Source organism: Hippocampus guttulatus, chromosome 13, assembly GCF_054856545.1.
Source record: "Hippocampus guttulatus isolate MCC_2025c chromosome 13, RoL_Hgut_1.0, whole genome shotgun sequence".
In the NCBI taxonomy this organism is placed as follows: domain Eukaryota; kingdom Metazoa; phylum Chordata; class Actinopteri; order Syngnathiformes; family Syngnathidae; genus Hippocampus; species Hippocampus guttulatus.
The window spans coordinates 8,120,262-8,138,242 of NC_141273.1; the positions used below are offsets into that span (position 1 = coordinate 8,120,262).

At 41.7% G+C, this 17,981-nt stretch overlaps 3 protein-coding genes across 7 annotated transcripts in view; 1 reads left to right on the plus strand and 2 right to left on the minus strand.

The window, feature by feature from the left end:
* Positions 1 to 5,935, minus strand: part of rnf144aa (ring finger protein 144aa) — a 29,040-nt gene extending 23,105 nt beyond the window's left edge. The window contains exons 1-3 of one of the 4 annotated variants that reach the window (XM_086127648.1): positions 5,807 to 5,923; positions 5,614 to 5,729; positions 5,349 to 5,514 (exon numbers count right to left, since the gene is read on the minus strand). The gene's annotated coding sequence lies outside the window, so the exon portion shown is untranslated. Of the gene's footprint in view, positions 1 to 5,348 lie in introns of all 4 variants that reach the window. The other 3 variants (XM_086127647.1, XM_086127646.1, XM_086127645.1) reach the window with 3 other exon arrangements.
* A 542-nt stretch (positions 5,936 to 6,477) lies between these two features.
* rsad2 (radical S-adenosyl methionine domain containing 2) lies at positions 6,478 to 11,337 on the minus strand. 2 transcript variants are annotated; one of them, XM_086127326.1, is made up of 7 exons: positions 11,194 to 11,337; positions 10,001 to 10,227; positions 9,763 to 9,924; positions 7,832 to 8,061; positions 7,603 to 7,752; positions 7,105 to 7,137; positions 6,478 to 6,959 (listed from the first exon to the last, which is right to left on the minus strand). In XM_086127326.1, the coding sequence occupies exons 1-7, from the start codon at positions 11,211 to 11,213 to the stop codon at positions 6,795 to 6,797; spliced, it is 987 nt and encodes a 328-aa protein (XP_085983452.1). In that variant the 5' UTR covers positions 11,214 to 11,337; the 3' UTR covers positions 6,478 to 6,794. The 2 variants fall into 2 exon arrangements, with proteins under 2 accessions (XP_085983452.1, XP_085983451.1); XM_086127325.1 differs by lacking the exon at positions 11,194 to 11,337 and having other exon boundaries at positions 10,001 to 11,143.
* Positions 11,171 to 17,495, plus strand: cmpk2 (cytidine monophosphate (UMP-CMP) kinase 2, mitochondrial). The gene is made up of 5 exons (XM_086127324.1): positions 11,171 to 11,778; positions 12,922 to 13,042; positions 13,326 to 13,527; positions 14,472 to 14,705; positions 16,301 to 17,495. The coding sequence occupies exons 1-5, from the start codon at positions 11,197 to 11,199 to the stop codon at positions 16,419 to 16,421; spliced, it is 1,260 nt and encodes a 419-aa protein (XP_085983450.1). The 5' UTR covers positions 11,171 to 11,196; the 3' UTR covers positions 16,422 to 17,495.
* Positions 17,496 to 17,981: the final 486 nt, after the last annotated feature.

Below are 17,981 nucleotides of genomic sequence, written 5' to 3' on the forward strand. Positions count from 1 at the left end.
CAATTGGTATTATAATGTTTATATGTTATATGTTAATGTTTTAGCATTTCTGTGCTCTTGGGAGGCGGTGAGGGGAAGGGGGCATATGGGGAGGGTGTGGAGACATAAAAGGACTTAAGTTCATTGATGTGTGCATTTGCTGTTGTTTTTGTGTTTATATAACTGAAAATCTGTTAAAGACTGGGCGGGTTTTTTCTTAAATCCAGTAAATTTAAACCCACACATATGGCAAGAAAGGATACACGTGCACAACTATCAAAGACCTCATTTTAAGTCAATTTTTTTTGTTTTGTTTTAAATGGAGTATTATCTTGGTACTTATCACCTGCTTGATTGTAACGCAAATCGAGAATGGTGTTCCCACTGCAGGAGGAAATGTGCTCACATCCTGCTGACTTTGTTTTTACAAACACAAAGGACAGAAGAAAGGAGAGGAAACAAATGTGAAAGGCTGACGTCTGTGTGGCTAACCCCCCCAAAAAAGTGAAACCCATGATCCCCTTGTTCAAAATTGTAGCAGCGCTAAGGGCTGTTATTACTTTCACTTAGGAAGGGTTTTCGTCCTCGTTCGGTGGCTCGCAAGATGACGCAAATCCCACTGAATAAAATTCCACACAAAGTTGAAGCAAGGTGTGGAACAGGTTCCTGGGAACAAATTGGTGAAAATGGTTGGACATCCAGATGTTATTTTGATACTTTGAAATGTGGCCATACTGTACAAAGCGTTAAATCAATGTTGATTTGCGTAGGTTACTGACTGGGGGGGGGGAATTCTTCGTTGTATTTGTGACTTTTAAAGCCGACGACAAAAACAAGGATGTTGATTCCCTTTAATAGCAACTGCAGCGAATACGGTTGAGAGATCCCACTGAGGAAAACAACAGGGGAGTTTGTTATCAGGATCCCCGACCCAAAGTTTGCTGGGATAACCTGATAAAGCTGCCGTCTCTAATCCTTCTTTAGTCTTAGGTATTTTTCAGAGATTAGCAGAGAGCACTCCCTTCTCCCCTAACATCAGAGGGAATGCCGATGAAACTTTGCGGCGGATATTTTACCATGCGATCGACAAAATAAGATGCTGGGCATCACGCATCAGTTATCTTTTTTTTTAAATTGCTGTTTTCCATCAACTAAATTCGGACATCTAGTGTGAGTTTTTTGCCTCACTCAAATTATCCTCAAATGAGGGTAGTTCGAGCGTGGGTTTTTTTTTCTCCCCCTGTCCCTCCCTTGTTTCTTTCTGACTTTCGGGTTGAGTGAACGCTGGTGCGTTTTGGCTGCCGCTGCTCAACCCGTATTGTTTTGTGTTTTTTGTTATTGTAAAGTGTCCTTGGGTGTCTTGAAAGGCGCTTATAAATAAAATCTATCTATTATTATTATTATCTAAAGATGAACCTGAATTTAATCCCACCCCCATATAATGTTGCATACAGTGAGTTGGGTGTTTGAGTTACTGTTGAGCAAGTTTTCTTTGTCGTTGTTGTTTAGATTAACTTCTATTTACACTTGTATGACCGTTATCTTGTTGATTCTCTCCTCTTTCATCTCAAACTGCTTCAAACAACAAAGCGTGTGACGGAAAAGTGGTTAGGACTGCACGACTGTCTGTGTTTTATGTTATGTGTTGTGTTTATTATTTTACTTTATATTAACTGTTTTGTTAAGCGCTTTGTTACAGCTGCCGCTGTTGTGAAAGCGCTATATAAATCAGCATGTATTGTATATTGTATTGTATTGAAATGTTACATAAAACATTCGCAGTAGAGTAAATAGAGGTTTTATAATGGCTAAAGGTCATCCACTGGAATGAAATGTCTATTTTTTTTTAATGGAAAAAATAATATGTTCACAATGTAAACTAATCCGAAGGTCACCAGCCAAACGTATTTGACTTTAGAAGTTGAACGGAGAAGCAAGCACAATTCATAACATGCATTTATTAGATAAGAAGTGATTCAAATATTCCAAACCCCGAATGGTCTCGGCTTGTGCTGGGTTGCACCAAGTCCTACCCGCTGACACTCCCAGATTTATGCCCACCGCTTGACTCATCTATTTCTACTGTGGTTACTCATTGCCAAATGACGCCAGACCAAGTCTGGACACCCTCATGTGACGTGTAGGCGGCAGATTTCAGTGATAGAGACACACATTGTCAGAGCAACGGGCTGGCATATCCCCAGTTAAGAGGATGTGTGAACACAAGACCCAGTTTGTTGTTGAACTGAGCTGAACTTGGCCAAGGCAAAATATTTATATATATCTCCTCATCTGAAATATCTCTGTAATTCCGTTCCAAATTAATTGCAAAGAATTTCTGGCACAAGGAATGGAACTAGAACATGCAAATCATGTTTAGAAAAACTATTTTTTTTGGGGGGGCGGGGGGTCCTGCTCTGTTGTGAAAAACTCAATGTCACCTGGATTAAAAATAGCTCCCTCATAAACCAGTAGGGGGACTCAGAGGCATGACACCAGTGCTACGCTAAACAGGGTGTCATAGCACATTACTGTGCCATGAAATAACCATGAAATTACACAATTAATGTACATTTATTATTCAATTATTATTTATTCATCCAAAATTCAGCTGCGCTGTCGGCGAGTGGTTAACATATCTGCCTCACAATTCAGAGGTAATGGGTTCGAAACCTCCTGTGTGGAGTTAGCATGCTCTCCCCATGCTTGAACGAGTTCTCTCTGCATACAGTGGAGCCCCGCTATTCGCGGGGGGACTGAGCCAGGTCACTAAGTGGTGAATAATACTCTTTTAGCAAAAAACGTGGCGTAACATCCTCAGGGGAAGTTGCCGCTCACTCGTTTACATTTAAGCCCCGCCCACAGCCGTCAATGCAGTCTCCAGTGAAAAACCATGAGCCTTTTAAAAGATTTTGTTTCCATTCCAAAAGCAACACAAACAATACCATTAGCATTGTTATGCTCCAATATTCAACGCATTTCAGGCAACCAAGGATTTCCCAGTGACGTAAGTAGTGATGGCAAAACTGTGTGGCAGAACTTGCTTTCAGGGGACTGGAGCTTCCAAGTACATACAATTAAAAGGAGAAAAAAGATCTGTTAAAGAAAGCGATCCCATCCATCCATTCCCACTTTGAAAACATTACATGGCAAAAATATAATTGATTCATTAATTAGAGGTGGCTTAATTCAGTTTGGAGACAGAGAGTGAACTACTTTCGCAAAGCTGCCGTTATATTTAACCTATTTGGGAACAATCCGCTTCGCTGTCCTCATGTCAGCTGTGTCATGCTGTGAGTGGTCAATATTTTCGTACCCCAGACAGGATATGCTCCAAAATATCGGGTAGCTACACTGATGTTGCCTAGGTCGGACTGTAAAACATCAACAACCGCTACAATGAGCAGCCAGTCATAAGTCACCAACGTTTGGCCAACAAAATGAGAGCATCACTTACAATTGTGTAGATTTTAAAACACTCTTTTAGACGTGTCAGTATTTCAGAAAATCTGCCAGGACAGAGACACACTCATTAGCACAGCCAAGCAAACGTTTATTAGCATGCTAACTTTCCCAGGAAGGGGACCAGGTTTGCTGATGAAAAAAGTATCCAATAAAGCCAAACAAAAATTTTCAGTCAAACTGAAAAAAAAAACTTCCTTTGTCATATACAGTGTGTTAGCGTAACGCTATCTATGCCGATTCATTCATTGTATTGTTACCATGTGTCTTCCCTTCGGACTCGCATTCAGTCATCCAGTTTTGCAAGCATCACAATCTTCCTCCTCCTCGAATCTTAAGTAAACTCGCCTTTCCTGTGGGAGTGAGTCGATAGCCACCGGGTGTTTCCGTTTTGTGTGGGCCATCTTTTTTACTTATTGGCAACAGAGTGGGGCTTGGTGCATTCAATTCCCAGTTTCAAGAACACTTTCTCCACAACAGAAGTTGCCAACATGACGAAGGTGTGGCTGAACAAAATATCCGATATAAATGTGCTTTTCAGTCATCAGCCCATAACAAAATGGCTGAAAAAATGAAACTTGAGAGAAAATCAATGGCACAAAATATGGGAGGATTATATAACATCATGTCAGCGTGGGTGGACCTCTGGGTGCTGTCAAAAATATATTGCAGCAGTGTTGATTTACATCATCTTGGCTTTAGCTCTCTATGCACAAACAGACAACAATGATAAATTTGAGCATTTTCCCTCCCCGACATCATTCAGGAAAGGACCGATTTTTAGGTGTCTGAAAGATTATGCTGAGCAATTACCCCGTGGTGATGTCACACATGTTCATTACTTCTGCTCAGGTGACAAACAATGAGTTTGGCCAAGCCGCAGACACTGTGACATGAAACGGAATGATGACCAATTAGGACGAGACCTGAAGCTCGTGCTGTTGCTGGGCTCCACGAACTGGGCAAAATTTGAGCGTTGCCTTGCGATTACTTCGCAAAATCCAATTCCCAATCTCCAGAATAATATCCTGAGTGATTATCAAAATGGCATGGGCTGACAATAATGACTGTTGAACTTGTCCAATATTTCCACTCGCTATTTACAAACAAGGCACAGATTCTCAGACTGCGAAGTGAGACAGAACGAGGACCAATTAGATGTTTTGTGTTGTTGCCGGACACAGTGGAGCAACTGGTCTCATTGAGTGTTTGTATAATGTTTGTGTTTAACTCTTTCAGCGCAAAACCTCAAGGAGAATAGTTTACAACTAGTTATCAAAGAAGCAAACAGTTGGCCTAGCTACCTACGACTGACTTTTCCTTTGTTGCATTTGTCAGCTGTCTGGGTGCCCTGTCGCACGTGGTGCCTTTCACAGGTCATTCTTGGCAAGACAAGCCATCTGATTTGGCGGAAGGCTCTTCTCCTTGGAAGTGTGGAGTGAGGGTTTGTGGAGATGTCATTATATGTGGGTTGTGGCGTGTTGGCCTTCTCATGTACATGACCACACACAGAATGCACACGCGGAGATTCTTCCTTGACCTTCACCACGATTTGGTTCAGATTATGTATCGTCACGCTTTAAGAAAACAAAACTAGAAACACAACAAAATGAGGCCATATTCATGTGAACACACATCCCGGGCCAGTAGAATGTGAAACTGTCAAGCTTGTTGTTTTTGTTTTTTCACTAGCCTGTCTATAATGTGAGTGCACCCTGAGTGGGCAAGCTGGTAATTAAAAATGGAAATGACAGCTAAACGTGTGATGTGAAGCTCTGCTCACTAATACATGTGGCAGACTCTAAAAAAAGATCTTAGTTCATTGTTGCAGATATGAAGGGGGGTGAGGGGATGAAAACATTGCGGTTCTATACGCGCCACACGAGTGTGAGGCAAGTACACCTTACCTGGCTCCCTGGGATGACGCCGTCGTGATGGTGTGAAATCTCAGCAGGGGGACGTGGAGATGATCTCCTCAATTGGATTTAGAAGGGGGGAAAAAGACGTCCAGCCAACCGAGTAAGATGGGGGTTTGTGGGGTTATTTCAAGCGCGCTGATGCCCATCCACGATCCTTGTGTGTGACGTTGAGGAACATCGGTATCAGAAAACAGTCGCGTCCAAACTGACAAAACAGCTCCTTAATATATCGTCGCCCCTTGCAGATACGTACGATGCCTGGTAATAGTGATTTTCTTGAGAGTCAGGTTGTTTGTTAAAAACAACAACGGCGGCAGTGGCAGCGTTCGTCTCTCGGTTCCGTCAAGTGTGCGCAATGTTCGCCAATGCCTGCAACATGCAAACGTCCGACCTGGTGCTTTAAAAAAAACGAAGAAAGAAACGGAGATAGGAGGTGGTGCTTTTACCTCTAACCGTCGCCTGCTGCTGCCAACCTCAATAGGAAATGTGCCCACTGCTGGGACGCCATAGTCGATGTGCAGAAGAGGTTTCCTGTTTGCTGCTTGCTGAGAGGACGCTTAGAACAAACCCTTGGCAGCTATTTTTAAATCAGCCACACCGCCCCCTGCAGGTCAAAATGTGGCAATCGCACTACTTCGATCCTGTGGTCACGTGATTTTGTTTTCCGTACCAGACGCTGTTGGAATCTAATTCTTATAACCAAAGACGATATCCAAAATTCTGCTTCTATTAGATACGTATACACTTGTGATTGTGCCCCTGGATAAGGGAAAGAAAACGGATGGAGGGATGCAAATAAATATGTCAGCAATGTGCGTTTTTATATGTTATTTCCTTGCACAAAGACAACCCAAGCAAACAAAAAATGACGTTTTTAATTTGTGATTTTATTTATGAAGTATTTTATTCAGTTCAATTATTTTTGAATGTCAATCACAATTTAATTTTTCATATTAAAAGCTATGTGGTCTTTTAAAATATGTTATTAGTTTTAAAATGAATGTCTAATGAAATATTTTGGAGAACTGTCAATAGATAGATCGATAGATTGATAGATAGATAGATAGAAATAGTGTGTGTGCATACAGTACATGCAACTCAAATACCAAACTAAATAAACATTTTTCTCATCAATTTTATTGCTTTTTAGCATGAAATTTCAACACGTCAAGTACAAAAATATATTCTTTATATTCTCATCGTTATTCCACAGCCCTGGAGGAAAAGTGCTGTTCACTGTGATAACTAATGTTTCAAAACATCAATCCGTCACCATTACACCTTATTATGGTTTCAACAATTACCCTACTTTGCAGTGCAAGAACCCACATAGTACAGAGAATTAAGACTGTGATCAACCTAAAAGCATTTGAAAGCACACAAAAAAATGTAATAAAATGCTCGTACTATATACAGTTGTTGAGTGGTAAAACTTCACCACTCCAGTTTCATATCAGCTTTACTCCACACATACATTCCTCCCCTTTTTAGGAACATTTTCTCATCAAATCCACTAAAGCTGATGGCTGCGCTCACGCCAACGTCGAGGATGGACTTGGATGGTTCCTTTCGACCCCCACGACAGTCTAGGAAACGCATCTGAGGGAGTGAAGGGGGGAAAAAATTGCTAAACAGAGATCATGCATACAATTTATTCGCCCCACAACAACTTAAATGGATCCAGTGTTGCTCATGATGAATCACGTCATCAGGCATGCCAAGTGGAACGCGACAAACTACTTACATATTCATCCAAGATCAAGTAAGAATTCCTCATCTGTGAAGACAAAACCACAAACATTTGTTTTAGTTTGTGAGGCACAAGAAGTACTGTAAGCAAATGGTTCTTATTAAAAGATATAACCCTTTGGTCACATTTGCATAACACACACTTTGACTGCAATATATAAAATCCATACATTTTTGGATGATGCTTAAAAATGTATAATGGATTTATTGTTTCATGGGAACTTTATAAATGTCCTGGACTCCTATTTCCATGCCAGTGTTAAGAAGAATTATGCTACCTGGGGAACCTTTGCCATGTATGAATCAATCTAAATTTTTTCAGACTGCAATCCTCTTGAGATTGAATTGACTGCATCAGCAGTCAAAAAGTACACTCGGTTTAGCACTAATTGCTTCAAGACATGATTAATTTACACAATGAATTCCACACTACTTGTAGCAGTCAATTAATTGATTATCATGCCCATACCTAATGAAATCTATGAACTGGTACCTTCTCATTGGACTCTGGAACCAGGCATGAGATGCTGCTATGTCTGTCCAAAAAATCCTGAAACTGCTGATCACTGATGGTGAACCGCTCGGCTTCTCTCAGGGCTTCTTCTCCTGCATTTTCACCATCAATCAGCAGACACTGGAACACCTGAAGTACAGAAAAAAACAACATTGCATTGACAACCAACATGGTAATACAATAAACAGTTCAACCTCAGTACGAGTACCTTCCATCGGACTGGGTTGAGCTGAATGATACACTCTGTCATGTCCTCATCCACATTAAAGGTGTTGATGACCGAATTGATTTTAAAGGCCACTTTATACTGCTGACACCAGTTCTGGATCTTGTAGAGATTGTCCAGGTGGCTCTTCCTGCCTTGAGTTCGGCCAATCAGCTGGTTGGTCGCTTCGTCAAAACTGTCGCACGATATGGCCAGGATGTCAAGATGGTCGCCTATGACAGAAGAAGTGTGAAGATTGCGACAGAGACATTGAGCACAAACTTTGAACTGTGGTCCAGAAATCATTTTTTGATCCGTTATCGTTTTATGTTCCCAAATCATTTAGTCACCCTTTACCTTGGGTGTCTTGAAAGGCGCTTATAAATAAAATCTATTATTATTATTATTATTATTATTAGGGGAGAGGCTATATTTGATAACTCACGATGGCTCACTGTCTGTAGCACGCTGTGAGAGCAAAATGTTTATTTCTATTATTTCAAAAAAATGATCTAGTCCAATCTAAAATGGTATCGTTGTAAAAGATCACAATGCACACCGCCAGACAACTGTTCAGGCCTCTCATACGCTTCAATAGTGAGTTGATGAAATTACAGTTACAATATAGCAAGTGCGGAAGTTGGAACATGACAATTCTACATAGTACCAATTTACTACCTGTAAATTGGACCACAAATGTACTCGAGTCCTTTTTTTGAAAATCAAAATAACTAAAAATGCACCGTTGTATTCAAACATGAACTACTGCGCAGCTAAACCTTCAGGCATCATCAGACTTTTCAATACTTAGACTCCTAAGTACAGGTATTGAAAATTCTGACGATGAGGCATTTTCCTCAGAGCGCAGGGGCTCGACCTAGTGGGGAACTTGGTTAACCATTGTATCGACCTTTTTAAAAGGACAAGCAAAAAAACATGTCGTGGACAGAAAAAATAATACACCAATACAGTATTATGATAATAATGTGTGAGAGGGCGTATAACTGTTGTTTTGGTACTTTTCGTGTCATTAACCAACTGCCAAAATCATAAAATGTACATAAAACGGAATAACAAAAGATACCGTGTTTCAACCTGGGGCCTACGTTATTACAAACTCATTTTAAAATGTAACAAATACGTTTCAAACGAAGTTACTTAAAAAGAAACCTACCATGCTGCTAGACTTGTTGGAATTTGACTAAATAAACCAAACAGCAGAAGTACAAGGCCATGTAAAAAATAAAAATAAAAAAAGTACTCTTACGCACTCATTTTAAAATGTAACAAATATGATTAAAACAAGGTTACTTGAAAATTGTTCCCATGCTGCAATTATCCTTGGGAGTTGGATGAAAGAAATCATAAAAAGCATATTGAACAATGGCATTCATCACCACATTGGTTTGCAACCAAACATGTATGTAGTGGGATGTGGAAGAAAGCCGTAGTGCCGGGGAAAACCCATCCAAACATGAGGCGAACATGCAATGTCCACACAGGAAGTCCGGAGGAGAGATTCAAACCCCCGAACTTCAGGACTGACATGCTTACCACTATTTTACCATCCATTTTCTGATCCATTTATCCTCACAAGGGTTGCGGGGCGTGTTGGAGCCTATCCCAGCAGTCTTTGGGCAGTAGGCAGGGGACACCCTGAACCGGTTGCCAGCCAATCAATCGCAGGGCACACAGAGATGAACAACCATCCACCCACGCACTCACACCTAGGGACAATTTGGGAGTGTTCAATCAACCTGCCATGCGTGTTTTTGGAATGTGGGAGGAAACCAGAGTAACTGGATTAAACCCCCACAATCATGAGGCGAACATGCGAAGTATACACAGGAAGTCCGGAGGAGAGATCCAAACCCCGACTCAGGACTGTGAAGCAGACATGCTTACCATTAAATTACCATGCTACCCATATTTACCATATTTCTGGAACCATTGTTCTTTGATCATGCTTCCATTGCTGACGATGCTGACACTTGGAAGTTGCAAGTCTTGTTTGCAGTAATGGACTAACTTTCCAAGAAAGTCTCCTTTTTCATGCAAGAATGGTTCACCTCCAGAAAAGTTTATCTTTTCCATACCTGAGAAAAACAGATCTTAATTAAATACATCAGGTAAGTGACAGACAAAAAAAAAAACTTGCTTGGTGTTATTTACCGGAATCCTTGAGGAGTTTCAGGCCCCTCTTTGCTTCATCCAGAGGCAGCACAAAGGACGTTTTTGCTGTGTGGAAGCAAAAACCACACTTGTAGTTACACTTGCGTGTAAAATGGTAGTTTACACTGGTTGGAGTCACAGCATTTGGACTGGCTTTGTTGACATCTGGGTCAGAGCCCGGTCCCTCGCAGGCTCCCACTGTCCAGGAAAAAGTTTTATCCAGTAATCTGGCAAAAAAGAAGAGGACTGTCGTGACGCAAAGTTGCAGGAGCTGCAGAGGACCTGTAAGGAAGGTGGACGAATTCATTGCCCAAGTACTTCTGGCTCAAGCTTACACTCAATGGAAGTGATCTTACACGCACGCCGAACTTGCTCCTTAAATAGAGCCCGGGAAGATCAGCTGACCTCATAGTTTCTGTTTGTAAACAACGAAAACGAAACTTACTGCTGGTGGTGTGAGCATGCGTGCACTCAACTGGAATCTACATATGGAGCACTGTTAGACCACCTCAAGCTTCTAATAATGTCCTTTAGTAAAAGAGTAAAAGACATTAAAACTATTACTGTGTTATAGAGTATATGTTTCACTTATTTCTTTTTCTGCAATATTAATCATTGCCAACTCTTCCCCCATCCATATTCTTTGATGATTATCCTTATTATGGATGCAATATTCACACGCAAAATGTCCCAACTGCGATTTAAACTTAACATGCTAATAGCTTAACCAGCATGCTGCTATTAGACCACTTTTTTTTAAAGTCACACGTCTTAAATGTGGTTGAGCACAACTGCCTGCTATAGTAATAACCATTTGTCAAAGTTTTACCAAATTTTGTTTCTAGGTAACATCTAAACATTGGCCAGACTTTAAACGTCAATACTGGAAAAGTGATGATGTCATATCATGTCACCATCGGAACATTGTTATTCGTCTTGAATTGGACAAAGTGTATATAATCTGAAGATGTGCTCCACTTTCTTTGAAATGCTGCTTCCTTTTTTTTAAGTAGATATTATTGCTCAGGCTTCAGCAAAGAGGCTATTATCTTGAAATATTAACGTTGGCCGTTTGTAATGTTGTAAACATGCTTTTGATTGCGTAACCTCTTCCGCGCTCAGGCCAAGAGTTTTGTCGCCAGTGCAGTGTTTACTTTCGTTTTCCCTCACGCAGCCTGGAAAGCGAAACATACGCAATGTCGAGGCGGACCATGGCACTTCTCTCTCAATGGACCTCGCGTGTTTTCTCCGTGGATATGGACGGGGAGACGGTTTACTTCAAAATCCATGACACCCAAACTGGAAAAGGAGGAAAAGAAGTGCAGCGAATGTTTGGTAACATTCAAACGGATGCCAGCTTTTATTCTCTGCTTGTTTCCAGCGGGGACAAAATCCACACCGCAAGGTTTCACTGGAAACTCAAAGACAAACTGTTAGCAGCTCTTCCGCCTCAATATCGTTTTTCGTCGATGTGCTCGTTTCTGCCTGGCGTCCGAGACTCCCTCGTACATGGCTATTTTTTGCAAGCTCCTTCATCTGAGAGCTCCGCGACTACCGAGCGACTTTTACGACAGTGGTTACGGCTTGACGACCCCTTACTGGTGTGCTCATACTTGCATGAGAAGAACACTTCACGCTGGATTCAGCATCTGTGGAACAACGAACAGAATCACGACATAGTACCGTCAGAAGCGCCGGAGTCCCACCCGGCCACACTCAACCTGATCAACTCCGATGTTTTCTACAGTTTCCAAGCGGCCCGTGATGTTTTTAAGAAGGTTAATGATGCTTATGTCGTGTCTAAATTATACACTCACTGGATACTTCATTCGATAATCCACAATTTCAATAATAATAGTATTAAATTTGTGTGCGTGTGTGTGTGTGTGTGAGAATCAAGTGACTTGTAATTGGATTTCATGTGAATGTGAAATTATGGCGCCCTCATGCGATACATCAAATTACGTGAACCAAATATTTTCGATCAATACGACTCAATTTTTTACAAACACTCGTGTTCAGAAAATTGCACTCAAGCGCATTTCAGCCATATTTTTTCATTTTTTTAATGCAGTTGAACATTAGATAATCGCTTTTCAATTTGAAGTTTTGTTGTTCAAATGTACTATAAACTATTTATCAAAACTTAATTGACTTGAAAACATAGCTTGTGTAAAGGTTTATTCAGTGCAAATGTAATCAATTGGAACTATATTGCAATGTGGACAGCTCAGTGCTAGAGTTGGTTCCTTCACAGAAATGTTGGGTTTGAATTTGGCCTCTTTCCTTTCAGAGTGGAGTTTGTTTGTTCTCTCCACGCTCAGGTGGGTTTACTCTGGGTACTTTGATTTCCTCCCACATTCCAAAAACATGAATGTTAGGTTCATGGAAGACTAAATTCTCCCGAGGATTGAAGTGAGTTTGAACGTTTGATTTTCTGCTGTGTACAGTACTGTATATGCCCTCCATTTGGCTGCCAACAGGTGGTGCTCTGCCTCTTGCCCAATGTCAGCTAGGATAGACTTCACCTCACGAGTGACCCAAAAGTGGTGGATGGATGAAAAACATATTTTTGTACCAAATCTTATTCACTTGAAATGCCTTCCTCTCACATTTCAAAAACATGCATGTTAGGTGCATTAATTGTGTGTTTGTGTGATTGGTTGATTTTTTTTTTAAATTAAGTCCCACCAGATAACTTGTATTAAACATTGAAAGATTTTGCAATGCAATGTTGACAAATATGAACAGGAAAAACTTGAACGCATATGCAGAGAACATACGTATCCATGATGGTATACCATTGGAAGCAGATCCAAACACATAAATTGTCTGACATCTTTGGGGGTCTGCTCTTTACTTGACTCCTTTATCTCTGCACTTATATTTAAACCAGCAAAGTGATTGTGTTTGTCTTGCAGTGTGCTGACATCATTCCGGAGGCTGCATCTGTACTGGAACTGCTGCCTTGTGATGGTGATGTGGAGGCCAGAAGTAAACCAGACTTCCCCATTATTGTCTTGGAAGGCCTGGATGCCACAGGTTAATGCCATTAGGCCACAAATAAAGACATGACCGCCGTGATGTATAGATGGAATGTGAAAGCAATGGCCGCTCACTGGCTGCTGAAGCTATTATCTACCAGTGAGCTTGGGACTAATGGAATATCGTGTATCGTGACCCCAGAAGAGGAACGTCACCGGGAGAATGCTTTATTGAATGACTCACTCACGCAATACTATTTGGCAAGCCTCATGAAAATCTCGGATGCCGGTTTTTTTAGGTCATTAACTTTGCAACTTTACCTCTTTTTTTTCCATCACAGGTAAAACCACATTGACCGAGTCTCTCAGGGATGCGCTGGGGGCCACCCTTCTGCGTTCCCCTCCACCGTGTCTCTCCCCCTGGAGGGCCCGCTTTGATCAGGAACCTCCCATCCTACGAAGGGCCTTCTACGCATTGGGCAACTACATCACAGCACAACAAATTTACAGCCAAACCTCCAAGACACCTGTCATCATTGACAGGTAAATCCTTTCGAAGTCTGGTGACTTTCCTTCACTTCTAATACAGGTCACATTTGTGTATGCCTAAACTTCTACATCTTAACTGATTTGTAATTACAATAAAGAGGAAAAAATGACACAGGTAAAACAATAAAAGTTTTTTTTTAATGATTTTTCTTGATCACGGTTGCCTCTGGAATTTATCCCCGCACTATAAACAGAGGTCCACTGCACTAAAAGAAGAAATAGAAGCTTCACTAACTGTTAATTTATGTGATTAACGACACTGCAGTTGCTAACTCTACCCGTTATTTTGATTGTGGTGGGTGACTTGGGAGATATTTTCTACAAACAGTCAACATCAGTCAACCAATCAATCAAATCAGCGAATTAATCAAAACCTTTATTTAATCGATCGAGCCATTTTCTAATCAGCTCATCGTTACAAGGGACATGGGCGTGCTGGAGCCTATCCCCGCTGTCTTTGGGCAGTGAATGGGGTACACCCTGAACTGGTTGCCAGCCATGTGCAGGGCACACAAAGAGGAACAACCATCCGCGCTCACACTCACTAGGGGCAATTTAGAGTGTTCCATTAACCTGACACGCATGTTTTTGGAGTGTGGGAGGAAACTGGAGTACCCAGAGAAAACCCACGCAGGCACGGGGAGAACATGCAAACTCCAAACAGGAAGGCCAGAGCCGGAATTGAACCCTGCACCTCTGCACTGTGAGGACGACGTGATAAACAGTCGACGACTGTGCCGCCCCCTTTATTCAATCAGAAAATAAGAATCATTGAGACCGAAGTCTCGTTTTCAAGAGTGATCTGAAAATCGAGCCTTCGCTGACTTAGATCGTAAGGGAGGAAAAAAATTAAATGTACAGTATGTGTGTAGCCCATTTAAGACGCAAAGGACAGCAGAGAAGATAACAGCACAAGGGTGACCATTGCTTGTTCGCAGGTTCTGGCACAGCACAGCGGCTTACGCCATCGCCACAGCCGTAAACGGACCAGTGTGTGACCTCCCGGCAGAGGGCTCCGAGCTGTACCGCTGGCCCAGTGACCTTCTCCAACCTTGTGTCGTTTTCCTCCTTTCGCTGGACCCTGAGGAGAGGAAGAGGAGGCTGAAGGACAGAGGTCAAGGGGAGACCAAAGAGGAGCATGAATTAGATCTCAACCAAGTTTTTCGACTCAGGTAATGAAAAAAAATATCCGTGGGAGCAAATGTTCTGTTTGTTTTAATAGCACTTTGTCGCAGCGCTGTTGCTTAAATATTCAAAGCTAGCAATCGTGGTTTCATCAGGCTGAAAGTTTCGCATACTTCCAGCCAACAAATTGTCAGATTTGCTGGGTGCCTGTCAAAAGAAACTTCCTCGGAATACCCAGCATGGCGTAGAGATGAACCAAAGTGTCAAACAAGTGCATCGATGCTTGCGTCAGCACGGTTATGACAGTTTTTTTTTTTTGCTTGAGTGCAACTGCGCTGTCTATGAATATTGAGCCCTTTCAGTCTGAAATGAGCTCTGGGGAGAATCGCATTTGAGAATATTTGTGTCCAGATGAAGGAGAAGGGAAATCAGAAGGGTAAGCTGCGGAAAGTTACAACTCCTAACAATGTTGAGAAAATGGATGTATTGAATATACTGTAAATAGTGTTGCTGTACATCTATTTATTGTTTATTCTTGATATGAGCAAATCGATATTAATGTGACATGTTTTTATTGCGCTGGCATGGTAGTCTACTTGTGAGCACATCAGTTTCATGGTTCTGAAGTTGGGATTTAAATTCTTCATCTAGTCTTTTTGTGTGGCGTTTGCATGCTCTCCCTCTGCTCGTTTGGGTTTACTCCGGGTCCCGCATTCCAAAAATATGTTTCTTAAGTGTGCTTGTGTGTCTCTACCGTGTGTACCCCGTGCTTGTGTGGAGATCATTCCAGGGTGTGCTCCATCTCTCCACGAAAGTCAGCTTGGCTTGGGTCTCCAAGGGATGGATGTCTGTATTGAGTTATTTGATAACATTTATCCAAAAACAGATTCAGACCGCTGAAAAAGATGGACTGTCTGATCTTATCACAGTTGTCAGCCATGATTTCTACTCTCGACTCGAAAGCTTTGCGGTCAGAGTGAGATATTTCCGACTTCACAGAAGTGTTGAGCGCAATATATTTCATCAAGAATGGACGTTAAGTATTTTACCCTTTTGATGAGCTGACCTGACAGTGTAGAGACAGAGAACATTGTCAAGTTATCTCAAGTGTGCTTCCGATACATCAAACATTTATTAATCACTTTCTAGTGAGAGTGGAGGAGTTGGGAGCGGGTCGCTGATGAGGAATCGCCGGTGATTAGTCGTCAAAGCGTTGTGCTCCATTAAAGCAAGTCAAAACTCAACAGTCACGGCCAGGCCAGCAGGCCGCTGCGCAGACAGGTCGATGGCCACTTGCATTCATCTTTCCTTCTGACATAATCGCTTTTCCACATGGGACAGCCAGATGTTGGGCCAGCGCAATTAGAAAACGGAGGAGAGATTGCGCAGACTTGGTCAATCACTATCACAAGGACTCATTTGTCTCTGGAAATGGCTGTGCTCTGGGCCATCTGTGGTGTTTCTTCTCTCATATATTTCAAGGATGCCACACCATTCATCACTGTCTTATCCATTCACCATCACTCAGGGGCTCACTTAAGAGTTTTCCCAACGTACACTAATGATGTAAAGTGCTCCTTATTTTGAATGCTTTCTTAATCTGTTGACAAATGCGAATGTGTGTGTGTGTGTGTATTTGCAGAGTGGAGGAGGCTTACAAGAGGATCAGTGGTCCAACTTGCATCAGCGTGGACGCGAGCTCCTCTGCCGAGCAAGTTCTCCGACAAGTGCTGCTTTTAATTAAGGCCAAACGCTACTTGTAAAACAGCTCTCTCGTGTTTGGCGTCTGAGCATCAAGTGCATGCGCTACCACATGTGGCCACTGGGTGCCAGACAAGGGATGTGAATGACAGATTGCTCAAAAAAAAAAAAAAAAAGAGTCCAGTGAGATGCTACAGACAAGGAGCCAGAGGACTCACGTTGCCCCAATCAGAAATACATATTCATCCGGACACACACATACACGCAATCCCTAAACCGAAGAGTGGATTTAACTCTTGTTGTGAGCTCGCAGAAATCACATCAGGTATCCTGCAGGCCCTGTGGAGCATCGCATTGCTCGCAGACTCTTGCACTCATGACGGCACACAGGAAAAGGACAGAGCTATAGGCACTTAAATTCAAACTTTAAAAGCAAGTAAAATCTAAAGCAAAAACTGGAAAGCATCACTGCAATATAAATTCAAGAGTTAGACATTTACGTTCAATTTAAAATATAACTGTCATGTGAATTCAAGACCGGTGTTGAGCAAACTCCTTAGAAAATGCAGTAAGCTAAGCCACAAGTTATTCTACGTTAAATGAAGCTTCACAATGCTGTAGCTACCCATCAGTGAATAGTGATAAGCGAAGCTGCAATAAAATGAGTTACTCAACTACCTTTATCAAACCAACTTAATAATCAAAATAACCCAAATTTTTCTGAGTAACATCACCCAATGTTTTACTGATCAATTTAATTTGTCTTCTCAATTTTCTTATCTCTGAATTCCCGTCATGCACACACAGTTTTGTTCTATTGCAAAAAAATAAAAAATAATAATAATCATGCTTTCAGCTAGTTCTATGTCAGCTGTTAATGATTACCGACAGAGTTGACATCTTGAAGTTCACAGGAGCTTTCTTTTGGGGTTGCACGGTAAACGCCGGAATCTAACTGTGAAGACTCGATTAATATGTTTTTTTTTTTAAAGTTATGGAGATTCGGCACTTCACTGCCCGCTCCTCAACGATCATTGTTGCATGCTTTCCATCACCAACTGCTTCTGATCGGGGTTCATCTGGTTTCTTTTATAGAATTTAATTAAAGTACAAACCCTGGTGGACGTTTCCCAAAATGACTGTCATTCTATTCTATTGTGGGCATGTGTATTTGAGACTGTTCCGTGCATCGTGTTATGACAAACGTCCACTCAGGTTTGTCTGGCTGCGTGGGTGGTAGTACAGTATACTGCATACACATATGGACAAAGATATTTTTGCAGTTCCTTGTAAAGAAAGATACTTTACGCGCATCGATCTCCCACATGGACTCCAGCAGTCAATTCTGCTCCCGCCATGTAGACTGTGCGTGCACCTTTCCCGCGCTGAATTTAAAAGGAATGAGAGGCGCCGCTTCTAATATCTGGAAGCAAATCGGCTGCGCTCACTAGGTTCAAACGCCCGTCTCTAAGTGTGCATCTAAGCAAATACCAAAAGAAAGAAAACTCCAACCATGCGCATAGTGAGACCTCGTTTTGCCCGAGACTTGTTAGTTTGGAATAATTTACTGAATACTGTCATTTGCAGTTAAGTAGCATGGGCGTACAATTGTGTAGATGTAT